Below are 18,330 nucleotides of genomic sequence, written 5' to 3'. Positions count from 1 at the left end.
TTTTTTTTTTTTTTTTGCAATCAATCAGGGTTAAGTGATTTGCCTAGAGTCACACAGCTAGTAAGTGTCAAGTTTCTGAGGCTGGATTTGAACTCAGTTACTCCTGACTCCAGGGCCTGTACTCTATTCACAGTACTACCTAGCTGCCCTTGGAAACCGACAGACTTAAGTGACTTGCCAAGACGCATGCAAATATCAAGTGTCTGAGGTGGGATTTGAACCCAGATTTTCTTGACTCCCAGACCAGTGCTCTATCAATTGCACAGTGTTGCCAAAATGATGAACTAGGTTTTTGGTATTTTGAGGTGCTGGTAGGGTATCCAGGTGAATCTGCACAGGAAGAAATTTGAGACTGAGGTCTGGAACCCAGAGGGCGGTCAGGATTAAATATAAGTATTTGGGAGTCATCTTCATAGAAGTGGTATTGAAGTCATAGAAATAAATAAGATTGTCAGTGAGAGAGTATATAAAGAAAAGAGGGCCAAGGATACCCTTCTGGGAAAAAACCTGCATTAGGGAGTTAGGTATGATATGAGTAGCCTTCAAAAATGTTGGGAAAGGAATGACTAGTGAGGTAGAAGAAGGAATATCTAGTATCTCCCAAGCTGATAGAGGCAATGGTATGTAGTGAGAGAGATAGTCAACAATGTAAAAAACTTCAGAGGGTCAATTAGTATGAGAATTGAAAATGCTCGTTGCATAGGAGAGGTCCAAAAGGATAATGAGAGCATGTAGTGACATAAAAAAATGGAAACTGGAAGTAGGCAGTTTGCCTTTAATGGTCTCAATCTTCTCAGTAAAGTAGCATATCAAATTATTTGCTGAGAGTGAGGTAGGAGGAGGTGGCATTTGGGTGTCTGAGGAGAGGAAATAGTTTGGAAGAGCTTCCGTGGAGAGTGTGGCAGATAGAAAATCCATAAGAACTGAGTAGAAGAATTGCCCTACTAAAAAAAAGGGCCTGGTTGAGGTTAGATAGTATCATTTTGCATTGGACCCACTTAATATGATTCATGCAGAAAAGTAAGACCTTTCTCTGTCTCAGCTGTTCTCTTTATCCTCTTTATTGTATTTGTATAGATGAGCCATCTTCCAGTTCCCTTCCCATTGGAACTGGTTTCCTCAAATACACCTTCGATACAGAATTAAAACAAATAGTAAATAAGAACAAATACCTCCCCACTTTCCCACTCCACTCATTCTCTCACATCCATTCCTTCTTCTTCCCCTCTCAAATAAGGAGAAAGGGTCAAGATCCCACAAGTCGACAAATTGAGAGTATTTTCAGAATGGTGAATATAGAGCATTTCCATGGCAACCACATCTCTTGCCAAATAGTCTTCATTTTAAGCTTAAAATAAAGTGTGTTGTTACCTTGTTATCTCACCATCTCCCTAAGATATAACACTTGTTCATATATTTGAGTAGGTTTACTTCTGCTAGGATGGTTTTGATTTAATTTTTTTCAAAAGAATTGTTGCCATGGTGGGTACCTGGAACAACAGTTTAATACTATGAATTCTTGATTCATCATTTCATCCTATTAGTTGTCATGAGTGCAGGATAGGAAATGAAAATTAGTTTTTTCTTTATCTATGACCAAAAGTAAATCTATTTTCAACCTAATCTGGGAACTGGAAGAAATATTAAAAGACAGAAATCATTCTGATTCTGTAAAATCAGGAGTCCAGAAAGCAATTTGCATTATCACTTATAAATGTTCTGAGTATTAAACTACTAATCTTATATTTTCTTTAAAGGAAATATGCTGGTTTAGACAGACCAGGATTCTGAATCAGAATTATAGAGAAGATATTTAAGTGGAGTGGGACAAGATGCTAAAGTATTGTGTTATGGCCACTGCAAAATTGCCACAGATTCTTTCATAACAGTTTTATCCAGAGTCTGTTGGACACCTGGAGTCTAGCTTTGAGAATATTAGAGTTCTTAAAAGAAAATTTGAAAAACATTAAGATTTTTAGTGACTATTTTTTCCAGAATAACATATTTTTCTTTCTTCTATCTTTCAGTGCGATGCATGTTTATTCAGACACAGGATACTCCCAACCCGAACAGTTTGAAGTTTATTCCAGGAAAACCAGTGCTGGTATCACAGACCATGGATTTTCCTACACCAGCTACAGCATTCCGTTCCCCTCTTGCTAGGTATTTTAAAATGTTTCATATATTTCTCCAAGTAATATGAGTGACTGATGAACCATTGTTAAAATAGCATCTTTCATGTGATCAAGACTTTCTCATTATAAAGTTTTCTCTCTCTAGAAGCTTTTAGACTTTTGGGGTGAAGATAAAAGAAGAATAACAAGGGTTAATATTATAAGACATTTATTTATTCCAGATAGTGACATTTTTAAGTAACTCCTTTTCCCTTCTCATTGCTGTTTATCTACTGCCTCCATCCAACTTCCTAAATTCCTCCATGACTTTAACACATTCTTTCTTCGTAGCTCATTTATCATCTTCCATCTTCATGGACTTTAGTATTTTTTAATAGAATTTGTTTATACATCAACAATGAGGACTTAGTTTAAAAGAAAAAAATTCAGAAGGAAAACACAGTCTATGATATTGAGTCCTGTACAAAGAGGGGAAACAATGGTCTCTGTGCTTGAGAGGCGAGTGTAGTGGGGGTTGGAAGATGCACACATATACACCATGGAGGAAAGAGAGGTTTTGGTATCTGGGCTCTGGGCTCCTGGTTGGTCACTCAGTCAATAAGCATTTAAGCTTATTATGTGCTCCTAGGCAACGTACCTAGGATACAAAGGATACACTAGGGATACAAAGAAAGGCAAAAAAAACAACCAGTGCCTTCCCTTGGAGATTATCTTCTGTGTGTATTGGGTATGTAGTTGTTTGCATGTTGTTTCTCCCAGGAGAATAAAAGTTCCTGGAGGGCAGGGACTGTTTTTTGATTGTTTTTCAAATCTATCTTCAGACACTTACTAATTGTGTGAGCCTAGGCAAGTCACTTAACCTCTACCTCAGTTTCCTTAACTGTTAATTAGGGATAATAATTGCATTTACCTCCCAGGATGGTTGTGAAGATCAAATGAGATTTTGTTTATAAAGCATTTAGCTCAGTGCCTGGCACATAGTAAATGTCACCTCTATAAATGTTAACTAGTATCATTATCAGGTTATAATATGTCCTATGAGGATCTTGGGAGGCCCATTTCACAGCAAGAAGGGAAGGTACAGATAAGCAGGCAGGAACAAGTGGAGATGTGTCTCAGGAGAGTCCAGTTAGGAGGGAGGAGGTGGCAGTGGGAGGAGGGTCTGATCTAGGGATGACCTCTAGAGCCCTGTAGAAAACCCCAGATTGCAAAGGCCAGAGACCTGAATTTGGGGCTATTACAAGTCAGCTAGGTGAGAAATGAAGAAGTGAATTCCTTGAGAACTCTCCAATGTCCTACTTTCACCTTCTCCAGCCAAAGTGAAGAAGGAGCCCTGGAGACAGGGAGCAAACAAATAGACTGTACAGACCCCCACAATATCTTGTCTTGAACCCTTTGTTTAAGCTGTTTCCTGTGTTTAGCGTGCCCTCTCAGCTTCTCCAATCTCAGCTTATTGAAATCCTACCCATTCTTTAAGGCACAACTTAAATATTGTTGTTTGCACAGTCTTCCAAAGTCAGTTCTAGTCAGTAATAATTCTTCCCCTCTTAAACTTTATGTAACATTTGGTTTGAACCACTATTACGTGCATATATAGTTTTTATTATAGTTATTTGTGTGTTTTATTCTCTTAGATTGTAAGCTTTGTGAGAATAGGAACGCTATCTTTGGAAAATCTTTGTTTTTCAACTATTGCTTACCACAATGCTTACCACATAATAAGTGCTTAAGAAACGTTCATTAAAGTTTGTTTAAGAAGTTCTATAACTTGAATAAGATTAAAGCTTCCAATATTTTTAAAATATTTTACTTTAATTATATGTAAAAATAATTTTTAACATTTCTTGTTAAGCTTTGGGTTCCAAATTCTATCCTTCTTCCTCCCTGAAATGGTAAGCAATCTGATATAGGTAATACATGTGTAATCATGTAAAATATTTCCATATTAGTCATTTTGTGGGAAAAACACAAGCAAAACAAAATAGAAAGGAAGGGAGAAAGAAAATGAAAATGAGTATATTTTGGTCTGTATTCAGATACCATCAGTTCTTTCTCTGGAGGCAGATAGCATTTTTCATGATGAGACCTTTGAGATTGTCTTAGATCATTGTATTGCTGAGAACAGATAATTCATTCTCAGTTGTTCATTGTACAACGTTGCTGTTACTGTGTACAATGTTCTCCTGATTGTGCTCACTTCACTTTGTTCATGTAAGTCTTTCCAGGTTTTTCTAAAATCACCCTGCTCATCATTCTTATGGCACAATAATATTCCATTACACTCATATACCACAACTTGTTCAGCTGTCCGCCAGTTGATGGGCATTCCCTCAATTTCTCATTCTTAGCCTCTGCAAGGAAAACTGCTGTAAATTTCTAAAATGTTTTTTTAAGAAAAAAAATGTGAATTGGTACATACTGTGTTAAGTATGGTAAAAACCTTTCCCATGTTTTTGTTGTTTAAAAGCAACTGAAACTATTCTCCATATATTTAGAGATAGCTGAATTTCTAGACATTTCAAGATTAAGTTGTGAACCCATTCTAACTGGAACGAACCCAGAAATAAAGAGCATATATGATACCAATTCTATCACTGACGTCAGAAATAGCCTAGCTTTCAGAAGGTGGTGAAGGAAAGTAATTTATGTGCTATTTGGACAGAAAAGCCATTGTATAAGTGTGAAATATGTTCACATCATGAAACTGTGAAAAGGGGAATGTTGGATTAAATCTCTTCTTGCTTGGTTTTCAGAGAAAGTATGCTAAGAGTATGCTAAGTATGCTAAGATTCAGGCACTATCAAAATAGACTTTTAGGAATCTATAACTGCTGCTAAGTGCCAAACATAATTCGATAACATATATCCTCTTAATCTTTCTATCCTTCTCCACTGTATACATGATTCAGGGCACCCAGTTCTTTAAAATTTCTAATGAATTAATTAATCCAGATTCACATTCTAGTTCAGATGACGTCTGCCAAAGCTCCAGGTGGTAAAAAAAACCTTTTTTAAGTTTAGTCTTTTAGAAGCATTGTCATTTCTTGACTTCATAGAATTCAGTTATCAATTTCTGCTGCTCTTAAGAATTGTTCACTTAATAGTGAGGTCAAGACTTGAGAATAACTCTTCATGTCAAACTAATCTCGTTTCCAGGTTGCTGGAGTTTTAGATCATAAGAGTATGCCACAGATGCAGTATAACTTGATTTTAGCAAGATACTTGCAGAGGTTCTTGCAATAGCCTTGTGAACAAGATAAAGGAATGTGAACTGAATAATAGCAGTTAAATTTTATTTGAGATCATATAGGAATATTGGTTAACCAGTCACTGTTAAGGGGCAGCAAAGTGGTGTAGAGCACTGGGCTTAGAATCAAAAAGACTCATCTTCCTGAGTTCAAATCCAGCCTTAGATACTTACTAATAACTCAAGCCCCTTAATCCTATTTGCCTCAAAATCCTCTCTGTAAAATGAGCTGGAGAAGAAAATGGCAAAGTACTCTAGTATCTTGGCCCAGTGGAGTTACGAAGAGTCAGATAGGGCTATATGACAAATCACTGTTAACCTGCTGTTGACCTGGAATAAGGAAGCAGTGACATGTCACAGGGCTCTCTGTCTTTATGCCACTTATATGTACCCTTTTCTTGTAATGTCTTGGATAAAAATAAACATAGAAAAATGTGCAGGTATTGCAAAACTGAAAGGGACAACAATTGTGCTGGATGAGCTGATGACAATCAGAATTCAAAAAGGTCTTGACTAGCCAGAAAATTAACTGAAACTAACAAGGTTATATTGAGGATTATTATAATAAGGATAAATGTGAAGTCTTTGTTTAAATCTAAAAAAAAATTAGAATCCTTCAGACTTGATTCATATGAAAAAGGCCTGGGGAATTTAATTGACAATAAGTTTAAATACGAGCCCAAAGTGTAACCAGACTTCTAAAAAAGATAGTAAATTCTTAGATCAGATCAATAAAGAAATGTGTTCAGATTAAAGGAAATAGTATTCTCAGTATAGTTTGATAAAACCATGATCTGGTAACATATTCTATTCTAGGTTCCTCATGTTAAGAGGAACACTAACAAAGTGGAGTTTATCTGGAGCAAGGTAACTGGGATGGTAGAGAATAGACACCCCTTGTGATGATCAGTGGTTGGAGGAACTGAGGATAGGTATGTTGTATTAAAGGAGCTTTGAGGTGGAGGTCAGAGGCTGTCTTCTGGGTTCTTCCAGGACCTTGCACAAGAGTCATTCCTACTGTCTCAGTAATCTTCATTCTCTTCCCTCACCACTAGCACCTTTCCCTGTTTACTAAATACACTTAGCTCTTTCTGAATCAGTTACTGTCCCATCTCTCATTTCTCATTATTAAATTTCTTTTAAAATTTGGGAAAACCTAGACTTCTACTTTCTCATTGTCTACTCTTTCCATAAACCCTTTCACTCAGACTTCTTCCCACATTCCTCCCCTGAAATTTCTCCCACAGATCACCAGTCTCAAGACTCAGAAGCCTTTATCCCATCACCTCAGTAGCTTTTGACACTCTTGATACCTCCTCATAATAAATGTTCATTTCTTAGTTTCAAATGCATTACGTTACAATTACATACATTGTTCTCCTATTTTTCTAATTGCAGTTTCTCTGTATCCTCTGACTTGGTTTCTCCTAACTAGTTAGTATAAGCAGTCCAGAAAGTCTGTCTTTAATCCTCTTCTCTCTACACACCTTCTCTGGTCAAGCTTATTCACTCCCACTTCTTCTACTGCTACCTCTGTGGAGATAATTCTTATTTCTATATATCTGCCTCTGATTTGTCTTCTGAGCTCTGACCTGGCATCTCCAACTGACTTCATTTGGGTATACCACTAACACTTCTAACTTATTAACATGTCCAGAACCTAGTTCCTTATCTTCCCCTCTTCTGATTTCATTATTTCTGTCTTTATCACTGCTATTCACTCAGTCTCTCATATTGGTCACTTTTAGATTAACTTTGACTATTCCTTTTCTCTCACCTCTCATTCAGTCAGTTATGAGACCCTGCCAGTTCTGTCTATGAAATATCTCTCAAGTACATCACTGACATTTTTTTCCTAACTTGGTTTGGCCCTTGTTACTCCTCACCTGTGGTATTGTAACAGACTCCTTTTTGGTCTCACCGCTGTCAGTCTCTCCTACCTCTCTAGTCCTTCCACCATTCAGTACTATCCCAGGTCATCACTGCTTGTCTGGCTTTGCTTTCCTTCCCACTCTTTATTTATGTTAACTTGTTCAACTTTAGACTGTTTTCTGCTTTACTTACTTATAATCTCCTTTCATTTTACCTGGGCCTCATTCCTCATACATTTATTCCTCTTGCTGTAACCTTCAAGATTCAGAGATCTTTTCTGGTCCTGCTTGCTGTTCATGCCTTCCCATGCAGTAGCCAATATTCTTTCCATTGTACCACATTGCCTTAATTATTAAGACCATCACAAAGCTGGAACTCTGGCTGTGGTTGGGCCATGTGTGATGGGAGGAACAACATATGGGGACAGAACAAGGACCCATCCTTGTCTCCTCCTGCCACTTTACAGCAATATCAGCAGAAATATTAATGATAAAAAGCTCTAAAATAAGATTTATTTATATTTTTATATATATATGTATGTATGTGTTTTATGTATATAAAACATATCTGAAGCATTAGTTTTTTGAGCTCCTAGTAAAAGATTGCTAAATCATAAGGTATAGTACATGTGAAACTAAAATTCAGCTCTGGATTTACATGGAACTTGCTGTATTTTAGAGTGGTTGTGACAAATGTATATCCACCTAGGATTTCCTTTGAGAACACCTCAATTTTGTTTATATCTAGGTCTTTTCAGAAAAAAATGAAAGGATCCATCTAAATACTTGTCCTAACAATACATCAAATACAGGACAGACTGACAGAAAATACAAAACACAAAGACCTCATACCCCACCCAGTCGTCAGTAAAACTCTCTTTTATCTCTAGAAAGAGGCCTTTTCTTTTGGGGCCATTTTTTTTTATGAAGTTCTGCTTACTTGATATCATACTGTATGCAATCTGAAACTATTACAGATATCAAATTTTATTCAGAGCAGTAAATTATGCAGCATTATACAACATTGTCTTCTCTATTATAAGAGTACAGGACCTCTACTCGCTTAAACGTGGGTCATTTCAAAGTAAAAACAGTCTCCATGTATTTGTCCAATAGATTTTCATAGCAGGAATAAGTTAGAATCTCTACTGTGGTCATATTGCCTCAGTTTTTTCTATGTATGCTGCATCTAGGTAGTCACACTTCTTTGGCTTCTGCCTCAAGTGTGTGGGTTTTATTTTGTTTTTTAATTCTTATGTTTAGGGGAGGCAGAACCACGATGGCAGAGTAAAAGTAAAAGTAATTTTTATGTTTTTAAAGTGTCTTCCTTCCTTTGACTTGTCTAGACTAGATTTCTGACTTGATAAATTAATATTAGCATCATTTCTAATCGAGAAATTATCTCCTGCCACCATTAAGTTCTCCTTTTACAATCTATTCTGAAATGATTTCCTCGAGGTTCTGTGTGACTCAGCTCCTAACCTTTTGCGTACCATTCATCTTTTCATCACTTTGCCATTAGTGGACTTCTGGGTGACATGAACAGCAAGATGGCAGACTAGACATTTTTTCCAATCCCCATGACCTCTCAAACTTTTCCAAAACAAATTTGGCACCAAAGATAAAACACCTTCAGCTGTTTCCATAGTCTAGGATACCTAGAAGATGGTATTTTATTTTAAAAAAAAACAAAGGATTGATGCTCACTGACCTTCCCCCACATCCCATGCTCCTGGCAGCAAGACCCAAGGACATGACACAGGCTTACATTAAAACCCAACCCTGTACCCTGTTTCCCCCTCCCTCTTTTCAATACCATAGAGATCATGGTTTTAGACTGTGGAAGTTTGCTTGGGCCTCAGTAGCCACTTTGGCCATATCCCTTTAGGAACAAAAAGTCTGCTAGGAACTATAATCCAGAAGTACCAGGGCTGCAAAGCTCTGAACTGCTTGTGCCATAGAAAGCAAGGTCTGAACTACTGATGATTGGGAAAGTTGGTGCCATGGAAAGTGGAATCTGAACTGCTGGTGCCATGCCAAAAAACTAAGGAATTGGGGGAGTGGGACAGGTCACCAGCATAGAACACTGTGCCAGTAGGGAGCTGTGTTGCATTCCACCAAGTCTGAGGGAAAGAGCATAGCACCCAACCGGGGCGAGTTCTGACCACCCAAAAGTCAACTGGGGCAAAGACCTAGGCTGGTGAACCTTGAATTGCCCAGTGTGGGAGGAAGCTGAGACACTTTGAGGTCCAGCCCTCAAGGAAATCAGTCAGAGGGGAGAGAGTTAGAAAGTGAAGAAAAGAAAATAAGGGGGAAGGGGTAGGAAAGGAGAGACCGAGGGTGCCAAAAAGATTTCAGGAGGAGAAAATCTCAAAGATCATGAACATAAACAGGTAAATCAACAGGAAAAACAATAACCACAGAAGGAAATAATGGCCTCCAGATCTAGCAAATGGGTTTCTTCATCACAAAGTCTCAGAAAGGTACACTGGCTAGAGAGCTAGCTTGGGAGTCAGAATTTGGTCCAAGTCCCACCTCAGGCATGTTCTGGCTACGTGATGCCTCTCAAGGCTCCCAGGCACACACAAGTCTACACTGCAGAGCTGTTGTCTACCTATGGTGACAGAACTCCTTACTGGTTGCTCTCTAATGATGAAATGTTAGATCTGGTCAAAACAAAACAAAAACTAAGGAATCTTGTGAACTATGAATTAAATTAGAAATCTGACTTCCCTTCCCTGCACCAAAAGACAAGATGATAGCTGATAAACAGCTTTAACTGCAAAATGAAGAAAAGTGTTCTAACATTTGATGAGACAGAGGATCTGAGAAATTTGAGAACATGGAACCACATCATGCTGTTTCTGAGTGGTTTAAAAGAAAAATAAGTATTATAAAAGCAGAATTTATGTCTTGCACAGCAAAATGAATGGGCAAAATAGAAGAACTTGAATCTGCAATGGCAAGTCTCACTAAAGAAACAAAAGAGAGAACAATATATAGGAATGCAAATACACAGAGAAAGAGAAGAGAAAAGGAACATTAAAAGAAAATATCAAAACATATGGACCTCAAAGACAGGATGCAGGGACAACAACTGAGGGATCACAGCTCTCTTAGAAGAAAACAGGACAAAAAAGGATCTTAACATCATAAGGAAATAACAGAAGTGAACTGCCCAAAATTTCTGAATGTAGGATATGAAATTTTAATTGGAAGAATTCACAGATTACATCTAGAAAAAAAACCAAGGGGGCAAATTTCAAGACACATGGTGGTAAATTTGACATTTCAATTCAGAAACAAATTCTATAAACCATCAAGAGAAAGACCATCAAATACAAAGGAAAGGACATGGAAGTAATGCAAGAATATTCCACATCCACTGGAAAAGAGAAGGAAATAGAGTAATGTGTTCCAAAGAGCATTGGAACTCAATATTCAGCCCCAGGTGAACAAATATGAACTTAACCATAAAGTACAAAAGATGACTGTTCAATATTAAAGAAGAATTTGAAACATTTTTTAGGAAGAAGACCTGTCTTGAATTTGTTTCCTTCTCCAATACCCCAAACAACAGAAAGGCATGAGAAGTCAATAAATGCAGCAACCGAAGGACAGCAGCTGCAGCATTGGAGATATCATTAAGAGACTTCTTTGTAAACGTACACAAGGAGACAGCAGGGGAGGGGTTAATCTGGTAGAGGTAACAGTGAGGAGGCACACAGAGGGCATTATGGACAGAACATGGTGACATCCCATCTACAGGGGAAGCGATGGGTTTTTATTTTGTTTTTGGTGAGACTATACTATAACATGAAGCAGGGAGGGGACAAGGAGGATAGGGAGGAGTGTACAGTTCACTAGCTGTGTCTCAATCAGTGATTCCTTAAAGCCATTCAACTTAATTTAAGAATTTATGAGGCAGGTTGTGTGTGTTAAATACTGCACTATCTGCAGCAAAGACAAACAAACAGTCCCTACCCTTCAAGAGTTTCATTCTTCTGGGGGAAAACAGCATACAGAAATTTAAGTACAAAGCATATACAAAAGTAACTGTGGGACTGGTAAGATTCCTTCCATTTCTAAGATTCTGAGATTCTTTGAATATAATCCTTTTGGGGCTGATTTGTTTTAGTTATTTTAACTCTTCGCAAAGACAGTCATACAGTTCTCTATTTTAAGTGGGCATGAGTCATAGAAAATCTTTGCTTTAAATTTTTAAGGAAACTCAGAAATCACATATACAACCTCCTCCTACCCCATCGAAGAAGCTCCTCAAAAGGAGCTGACACCTCTGACAGGGTGTCTTTACCTCAGCATTTCCTGTGGTGGGAAATTCACTGCTTCACAAAGCACCTCCATTCTTTTTTTTTTTTTTTTTACCAACTCTGCATTTTAGAAAGGTTTTCCTTATATTTCTTCCCTATAAATTTTACTCATTCATCGTAGTTCTGCCCTGTGGAACTACTGAGAATAAATCTAATCTTTTATGTAATAGTTCTTCAGATATTTGAAGATAGTAATCATATCTCTTCTAACTTTTTAACTTCTAACTTCTCTAGAATAAATATCTAATTGCTTCAGCTATTCTTTAAAGAAAAATCTTTCCACACTCTTCACTAATCCATATCCCGTGGCTCAGAGATACCAACACTAGGTCTATACCCTCAAAGAGAAAAAAATAAAGGACCTATATATACAAAAATACTTATAGTAGCTCTTTTGTAGTGCAAATAACACATCAATTAGGAAATTTCTGAACAAATTGTGATATGTGAAATACATTATGGTATCATTAGAAATTATGAAAAGGATGATTTCAGACAAAGCTGGAAAGAAAGACTTGTGTGAAAAGTATATTGAGCAGAACCTGGAGAACAATTTATACATTGATAACAGTGGGCTAAATAAAAATAATTTTAAAAGACTTCAGAACACTGATTAATGCAGTGAGCAACTGTGATTCCCAAAGACTGGGTAATGAAACTCACTGCCTACCTCCTGATAGAAACATAATGAATTCAAGGTACTGACTGATATGTACATTTTGGGGCATGTACAATGTAGGCATCAGTTTTACTGGACTATGCATATCTGATAAAAGGGTTTTATTTTTCTTTCAATCTTGAAAGAGTTGAGGAGTCAGAGGGAGTCTGAAATGGGGGAGGGGTAACAAAAGAAGGTAATTGAAGCACTTAAAATACATGAAAGAGAATAGGACAAAAGTCAGGAAACAGATAAGTTGGACAGTTATAAAAATAACATGTTGGATTTGTCTAAAGAGAAAAGTCAGCTGTTCATAATGCAGATTTGTGGCTTCACATCTAGACTTTTTTTTTTTAATTTAGCTTTACATATGGAAATGTTCCTTTTATTTAGTGTTATCTAAGTTCAGAAAAAAAGAGGATGATGTTGGTCTGAGCTAGAGTGGTGGCCTATAAGTGCTAAGTTGGGGATAGATGTGAGAGATGTAGATACAGAATTATTGATAAGATCTGGCATCTGGAAATGGAAGGTTTCAGAAAATGAGAGTAAGGGAAGAGTCAAGGATGATTCCAAGGTTACAGACTTGGAAGCCTGGAAGAATGGTGGTGCCCTAACCCAAATAGAAAAATTTTGAGTTAGGGGTACACCATGTTGAGGGGTTGAAATTATAGTCCTGACTACTGCTTTCAAATTATATGACTTTAGACAAATGAAAACATTTTAAAACTATCTGTCAGCTATCATCTTGTGTTTTGATGCAGGGAAAGGAAGTCAGACCTCTAATTTAATTCATAATTCACAAGATTCTTTAGTTTTTGTTTTGTTTTAACCAGATCTGACATTTCATCATTAGAGAGCATCCAGTGAGGAGCTCTATCACCACAGGTAAACAACAGCTCTGCAGTGTAGACTTGTGGATGCCTGGGAGCCCTGAGAAGCATCATGTAGCCCCAAGATATGTCTGAGGTGGAACTTGGACTGAAGTCCTTCTGACTCCCAAACTGGTTCTCTAGTGTGTGCCTTTTTGCATCTCACTGATGAAAAAATTCTTTTTTTTCCCTCTTTGTTTTAGACAATTATTCAGGATTGAAGGAGTGAAAAGTGTCTTCTTTGGACCAGATTTCATCACAGTCACCAAGGTAAGGGTAAAAATTAGAAAATAGACCTGGAAATATTTTCAGACATTTCCAAGTACAATTATCGGCACATCTAATTCTCCACTCTTTCCTAGTAATAGTGCTGCCTAGTCTATAAATAAACATCTTCAATAAGAGATTTAAACTGTTTCATTAGAATGTTCCTTTTTAAATGCCATTAAATTTAAAAATTTAAGTGAAATGGAAGAATACTTACAAAGATAAACTGCCTAGATTAGCAGAAGAGGAAATAGAATAACTAAATAAACCTATTTTAGAAAAAGAAATTGAATAAGCCATAAATGAGCTTCCTAAGAAAAAAGCATCACAGGCAGATGGATTAACAAGTGAATTCTACCAAATATTTTAAAGATCATCTAATTCCAATATTAAATTAATTAATTGGAATAATGAGCAAAGAAGAAATCCCACTAAATTTCTCTTATGAAACAAATAATGGTGCTAATACCTAAACCAGGAAGAGCAAAAACAGAGAAAAAAATTACAGACCAATGAATATGGATGAAACAATTCTAAATAAAATACTTAGCCAGGAATCTATAACAATATATCCCAGAGTTTATATGTTGTGACCAAGTAGGATTTATAACAGGAATCCAGGGATAGTTTAATGTGAGGAAAACGATTTACATAATTGATTGTTTCAATAACAAAAGTAACAAAAATCATGATCATGTCACTAGATGCAGAAAAAGCTTTTGACAAAATCCAACACATGTGCCTATTAAAAACATTTGAAAGCATAGGTATAAGTGGGTTTTTCTTCTGCCTAAACTATCAGCACCCATTGTTTGTAATGAGGATAAGCTGAAAGCCTTCCTAGTAAGGTTCAGAATGAAACATGGAAGCCTATTATCACCAGTATTGTGGAATATTGTACTAGACATGCTAGCAATAGCAATTAGAGAAGAAAAAGAAATTGAAGGAACCAGAATAGCCAATGAGGTAATGAAACTCTCTTTTTGCAGACATATGATGATATACTTGGAAAATCCTAGAGATTTGATTAAGAAGCTATTTAAAACAATAAATTTAGCAAAGTAGTGGGATGTAAAATACACTTAGGTAAATCACCAGCATTTCTATATATCACGAATAAAATCCTGCAAGAAGAGATAGTAAGAGATACCCCATTTAAAATAACCACAGATAACATACAGTACCTGGGAGTATACCTTCCAAGACAATCCCAGGAACTGCATGCACATAATTATAAAACACTTTTTATAGAAATACAGTCAGATTTAAGTAGTTGAAGAAATATTAATTGTTCATGGGTGGCCAAGCCAATATAATAAAAATTACAATTCTACCTAAACTAATTTACTTATTCAATGCCATCCCATTAAATTATCAAAAATTATTTTATTGAACTGGAAAAAATAATAATTCATTTGGAAGAACAAAAGATCAAGGATATCAAAGTCGTTAATGAAAAAAGTAGGTCTAATAGTACCAGATCTTTAAACTGTATTGTAAGGCAGCAATTATCATGACTGTCTGGTGCTGCCTAAGAAATAGATAGGTGGATCAGTGTAATGAAGTAGACATATAATACACAGTAGTAAATGATTACAGTAACCTTATATTTGACAAATGTAAAGATCTAAGATTTTGGGATAACTCACTCTGGTAAAAATTGTTGGGAAAACTAGAAAGCAGTCTGACAGAAACTAGTTATAGACTCTTTATCTTACACTGTTTACCATAAGGTCTACATGGATATATACGTAAAGGGAGATATCATAAGTAAATTAGAATAACGTGGAATACATTACCTATCAGACTTATGGACTGAAGAATTTATGAGATAGAGAACATTGTGAGATATAAAATGGATAATTTTGATTATATTAAATTAAAAAGATTTTATACAAACAAAACCAGCGTAGCCAAGATTATAAGGAAAGCTGAAAATTGGGGAAAAAATTTTATGGACAGTTTCTCAGATAAAGGTCTCATCTCAAATATATAGAGAGCAAAACTTAGATAATAATTTTAACTATGCACTAATTCTTAGAACAATCAGTTAATCAAATGTTGATTTGGAGTGATGTAATTTTTATGACAATTATATTAATATGATTTCCTTCATTTCTCATTTGACATCTATAGGAAGATTATAAAAAGGGTCAGTTTGCACCAATGTTCAGGGGTTTCACTAGTTTTCTCAGTGACCCTTCATAACTCTTTGATATTCTTCACTTTGGAAGCCCCTACCAATACTCTGTAGGCTGACTCACAAAATCAAGATGTCTGTAGATTCGATGGACAGGAGGTGATAGATACTAGTGTTAAACAAGGTGAGATGTTCGAATAGAGATTAATTTTATAAGGGGCCAGCTTAGAAAAGGTCTTACTCCTTTATCCAACCTGTGACCTTGTAGGAAAACAGTGTGGCCTAATTAATCAAATAACAATCAGAAAACATGAAGTGCCTGCTGTGGGCTAGGCACTGTAATGAAAACTGGGGAAGCAAAGACAGCAAAGGGAAATAGTCCCTGCATTAAGTAATGCACATTCCTTCTGTAAGTATATACAGAATAGATATAAACACGACAAATACAAAAGAAGTACAAGGTAGTCAGGGGGAGAGGGCCTTGGCAGTGGAAGGGATCATCAAGGGCTTAGAGGATGAAAGAGTCAGCCTGGGTGGTAGCCAGCCTTTGTATTAGAAAAGCCAGAGTAGAAGTCCGGCCAAGTGACGTACATTCTTGGTGCCCCACACAACTTTCTAAGATTATATCACAGATCAGTTGCTGACCTGCAAATAGGATTTTCCTGTATTAGTGGAATCACGTCAGGACCAAAACAAACCTCAATGCTCAGATAATAAGTACTGGGATAATGAGAAATTCTGTAGATTGTGAGCTCCCTGAAAGTAGGACTTTGTCTTCAGACAGTCATAAAACATTTATTAAACTCTTATGATGTGTCAGTCAGTGGGCTAGGGCAGGCCATGGGGTTACAGAAGCAGAAGGGAAATACAACATGAGTTATGTGAAAATATGTAATGTGTAATGAGTAATGTGAAAATATGTTTAATAAGAATGTACATGTAGAGTCTATATCAGCTTACCAGCCATCTTTGGGAAAGGGGGAGGGAAGGTAAGCAGAGAAAATTTAAAACTTATGGAAGTGAATGTTGAAAACTAAAAATGAATAAATTAATAATAAGAAATAGTTTCTGCCCTCAAAAAGTTAGCGTGTCACAGGGGAAGTGATGCATACAGCAATAAGTTACTACCAAGATGTATACAAGGTAAATACAAAATAATTTGGTGGGCAACATTAGTATTTGTGGGGATCAGGAGGAGCTTCATATACGAAGTGACATTTGAACTGAGCTTCGAGGGAAGCTGGAAATTCTGTGAGGTAAGGGAAAAAAAGGAATGCATTTCAGGCAAGGGCAACAGCTTATGCAAAGGTATGGCAGTGGGAGGTGAAATATTGTATAAAGAGAAGAACAAGCAGATCATTTTGGCTGGAAAGTAGATTTTGTGAAGGGAAGCAATGTGTGAAAGAATTTAAATGACAGAGTTTATGTTTTATTCTTGGGAACCACTGGAGCTTTTTGAGGAAGGAAACAATGCAGTGTAGGAAAATTATTCTGTGTTCCCCTGTAGCATCTCACTGCTTACAATAGGCACTCAACAAGTATTTGAAGGAAGGGAGTGAGCATGGGCTCTCTCTGGAATATTGTATTATCATGGGGCTTATCAGGAGAGTCCCCTAAATCTGCTGATCTGGGACACCTTCCACAGAATTGGGCCTTCACACTCTTAATTCCATGGGAAGAAATGTGCTCTGGCTCCAAACTGAAGGACTTATGTTTTGGGACTTGTCCTTTTATTTCTCCATCATAGTCATTTCTCAACTTACCATTCCCTTCCCCTCCTTAAAACAGAAAACAATCCAGCAGCTACCTCAACAAGTCTTCCACACTGAAATATTTAAAGACTCAGTCATTAATAGCCTGGAAGACTCTTGGGTAACTGAGGCAGTTTCAGGTCTTCCCCAGTTTTACCTTTCCAGTCAAATTCTTACTATTTTGTACTGGATGGTGTTGGTTTGAGGCTGTACTACAGACCAGAAGAGAACTCTGCAGAACTGAGCCCAAAATCAAAAATCAGCCTCCAGGAATGAAAGCTGTCAACTGAAATCTGATTCAAATTTTTTAAAACTCATGGTGTTTTAAAGGTTCTTTAAAAAAAAATAGTTACATGTGAATATAATTGGGCAGAAATGTGGATAACAGTTTTCTTTGTACATTTATAGGAAAGTGAAGACTTAGATTGGAACTTACTGAAACCAGATATCTATGCAACAATAATGGATTTCTTTGCATCTGGTTTGCCCCTAGTTAATGAAGAAACGCTTTCTACAGATGCAGGTAAATGAAAATATTGGAAAAGTAGTTCTTGTCTTTCTTGTATTTCCACACTTACTATCTTTCTAATGTTCTTTCTGAGGTCAGAGAAATAAATGAATGAGAAATTATTGGAGACTTAAGTAATATTTTTTGTCTCTGTAAATGGTTTCATGTACATCTAATACCTTCCAGCAATCTGGAGAATGTATATAATGTACCTTAAAAGAAATAGGAGAACTCACTATTTAAAGGAGTCTTATACAGTGAATAATCTTGTGTACTGTGAATAATGACCATCAAACTTACAGGTTTTATAACTATCAATTAGAGCTTACCTGTGTAAATTAATGTATAATGAAAAAAAAATTCTGCGCATTCTAAGAAATTTTCAGCAAGGATTTTGATCCATGAATAGAAATTCCAACAAATGATTCTGAATACAAAAACATAGACCTTTTGAAATTCATTCCCTACAGAAGCCTTTTTTTTTTTTTTAATACATCTCCCAGAGATGCTTTATCAACTGAGATATGTGTTTTAAAGGTCTACCTTTTTTGGGG

At 36.5% G+C, this 18,330-nt stretch overlaps 1 protein-coding gene across 2 annotated transcripts in view; it reads left to right on the top strand.

Annotated features, from left to right (window-relative positions):
* Positions 1–18,330, top strand: part of NFU1 (NFU1 iron-sulfur cluster scaffold) — a 42,992-nt gene that overhangs the window by 10,434 nt on the left and 14,228 nt on the right. For both annotated transcript variants that reach the window (XM_072635326.1, XM_072635328.1), the window contains exons 3-5: positions 2,028–2,163; positions 13,314–13,380; positions 17,677–17,791. In XM_072635326.1, coding sequence (XP_072491427.1) covers positions 2,028–2,163; positions 13,314–13,380; positions 17,677–17,791 — 318 coding nt within the window. The remainder of the gene's footprint in view (positions 1–2,027; positions 2,164–13,313; positions 13,381–17,676; positions 17,792–18,330) is intronic.

Source organism: Notamacropus eugenii, chromosome 1 (genome assembly GCF_028372415.1).
Source record: "Notamacropus eugenii isolate mMacEug1 chromosome 1, mMacEug1.pri_v2, whole genome shotgun sequence".
NCBI classification, from domain to species: Eukaryota; Metazoa; Chordata; class Mammalia; order Diprotodontia; family Macropodidae; genus Notamacropus; species Notamacropus eugenii.
The sequence above is the reverse complement of the archived record's forward strand: the minus strand, read 5'-3'. Positions and strand labels throughout refer to the sequence as shown.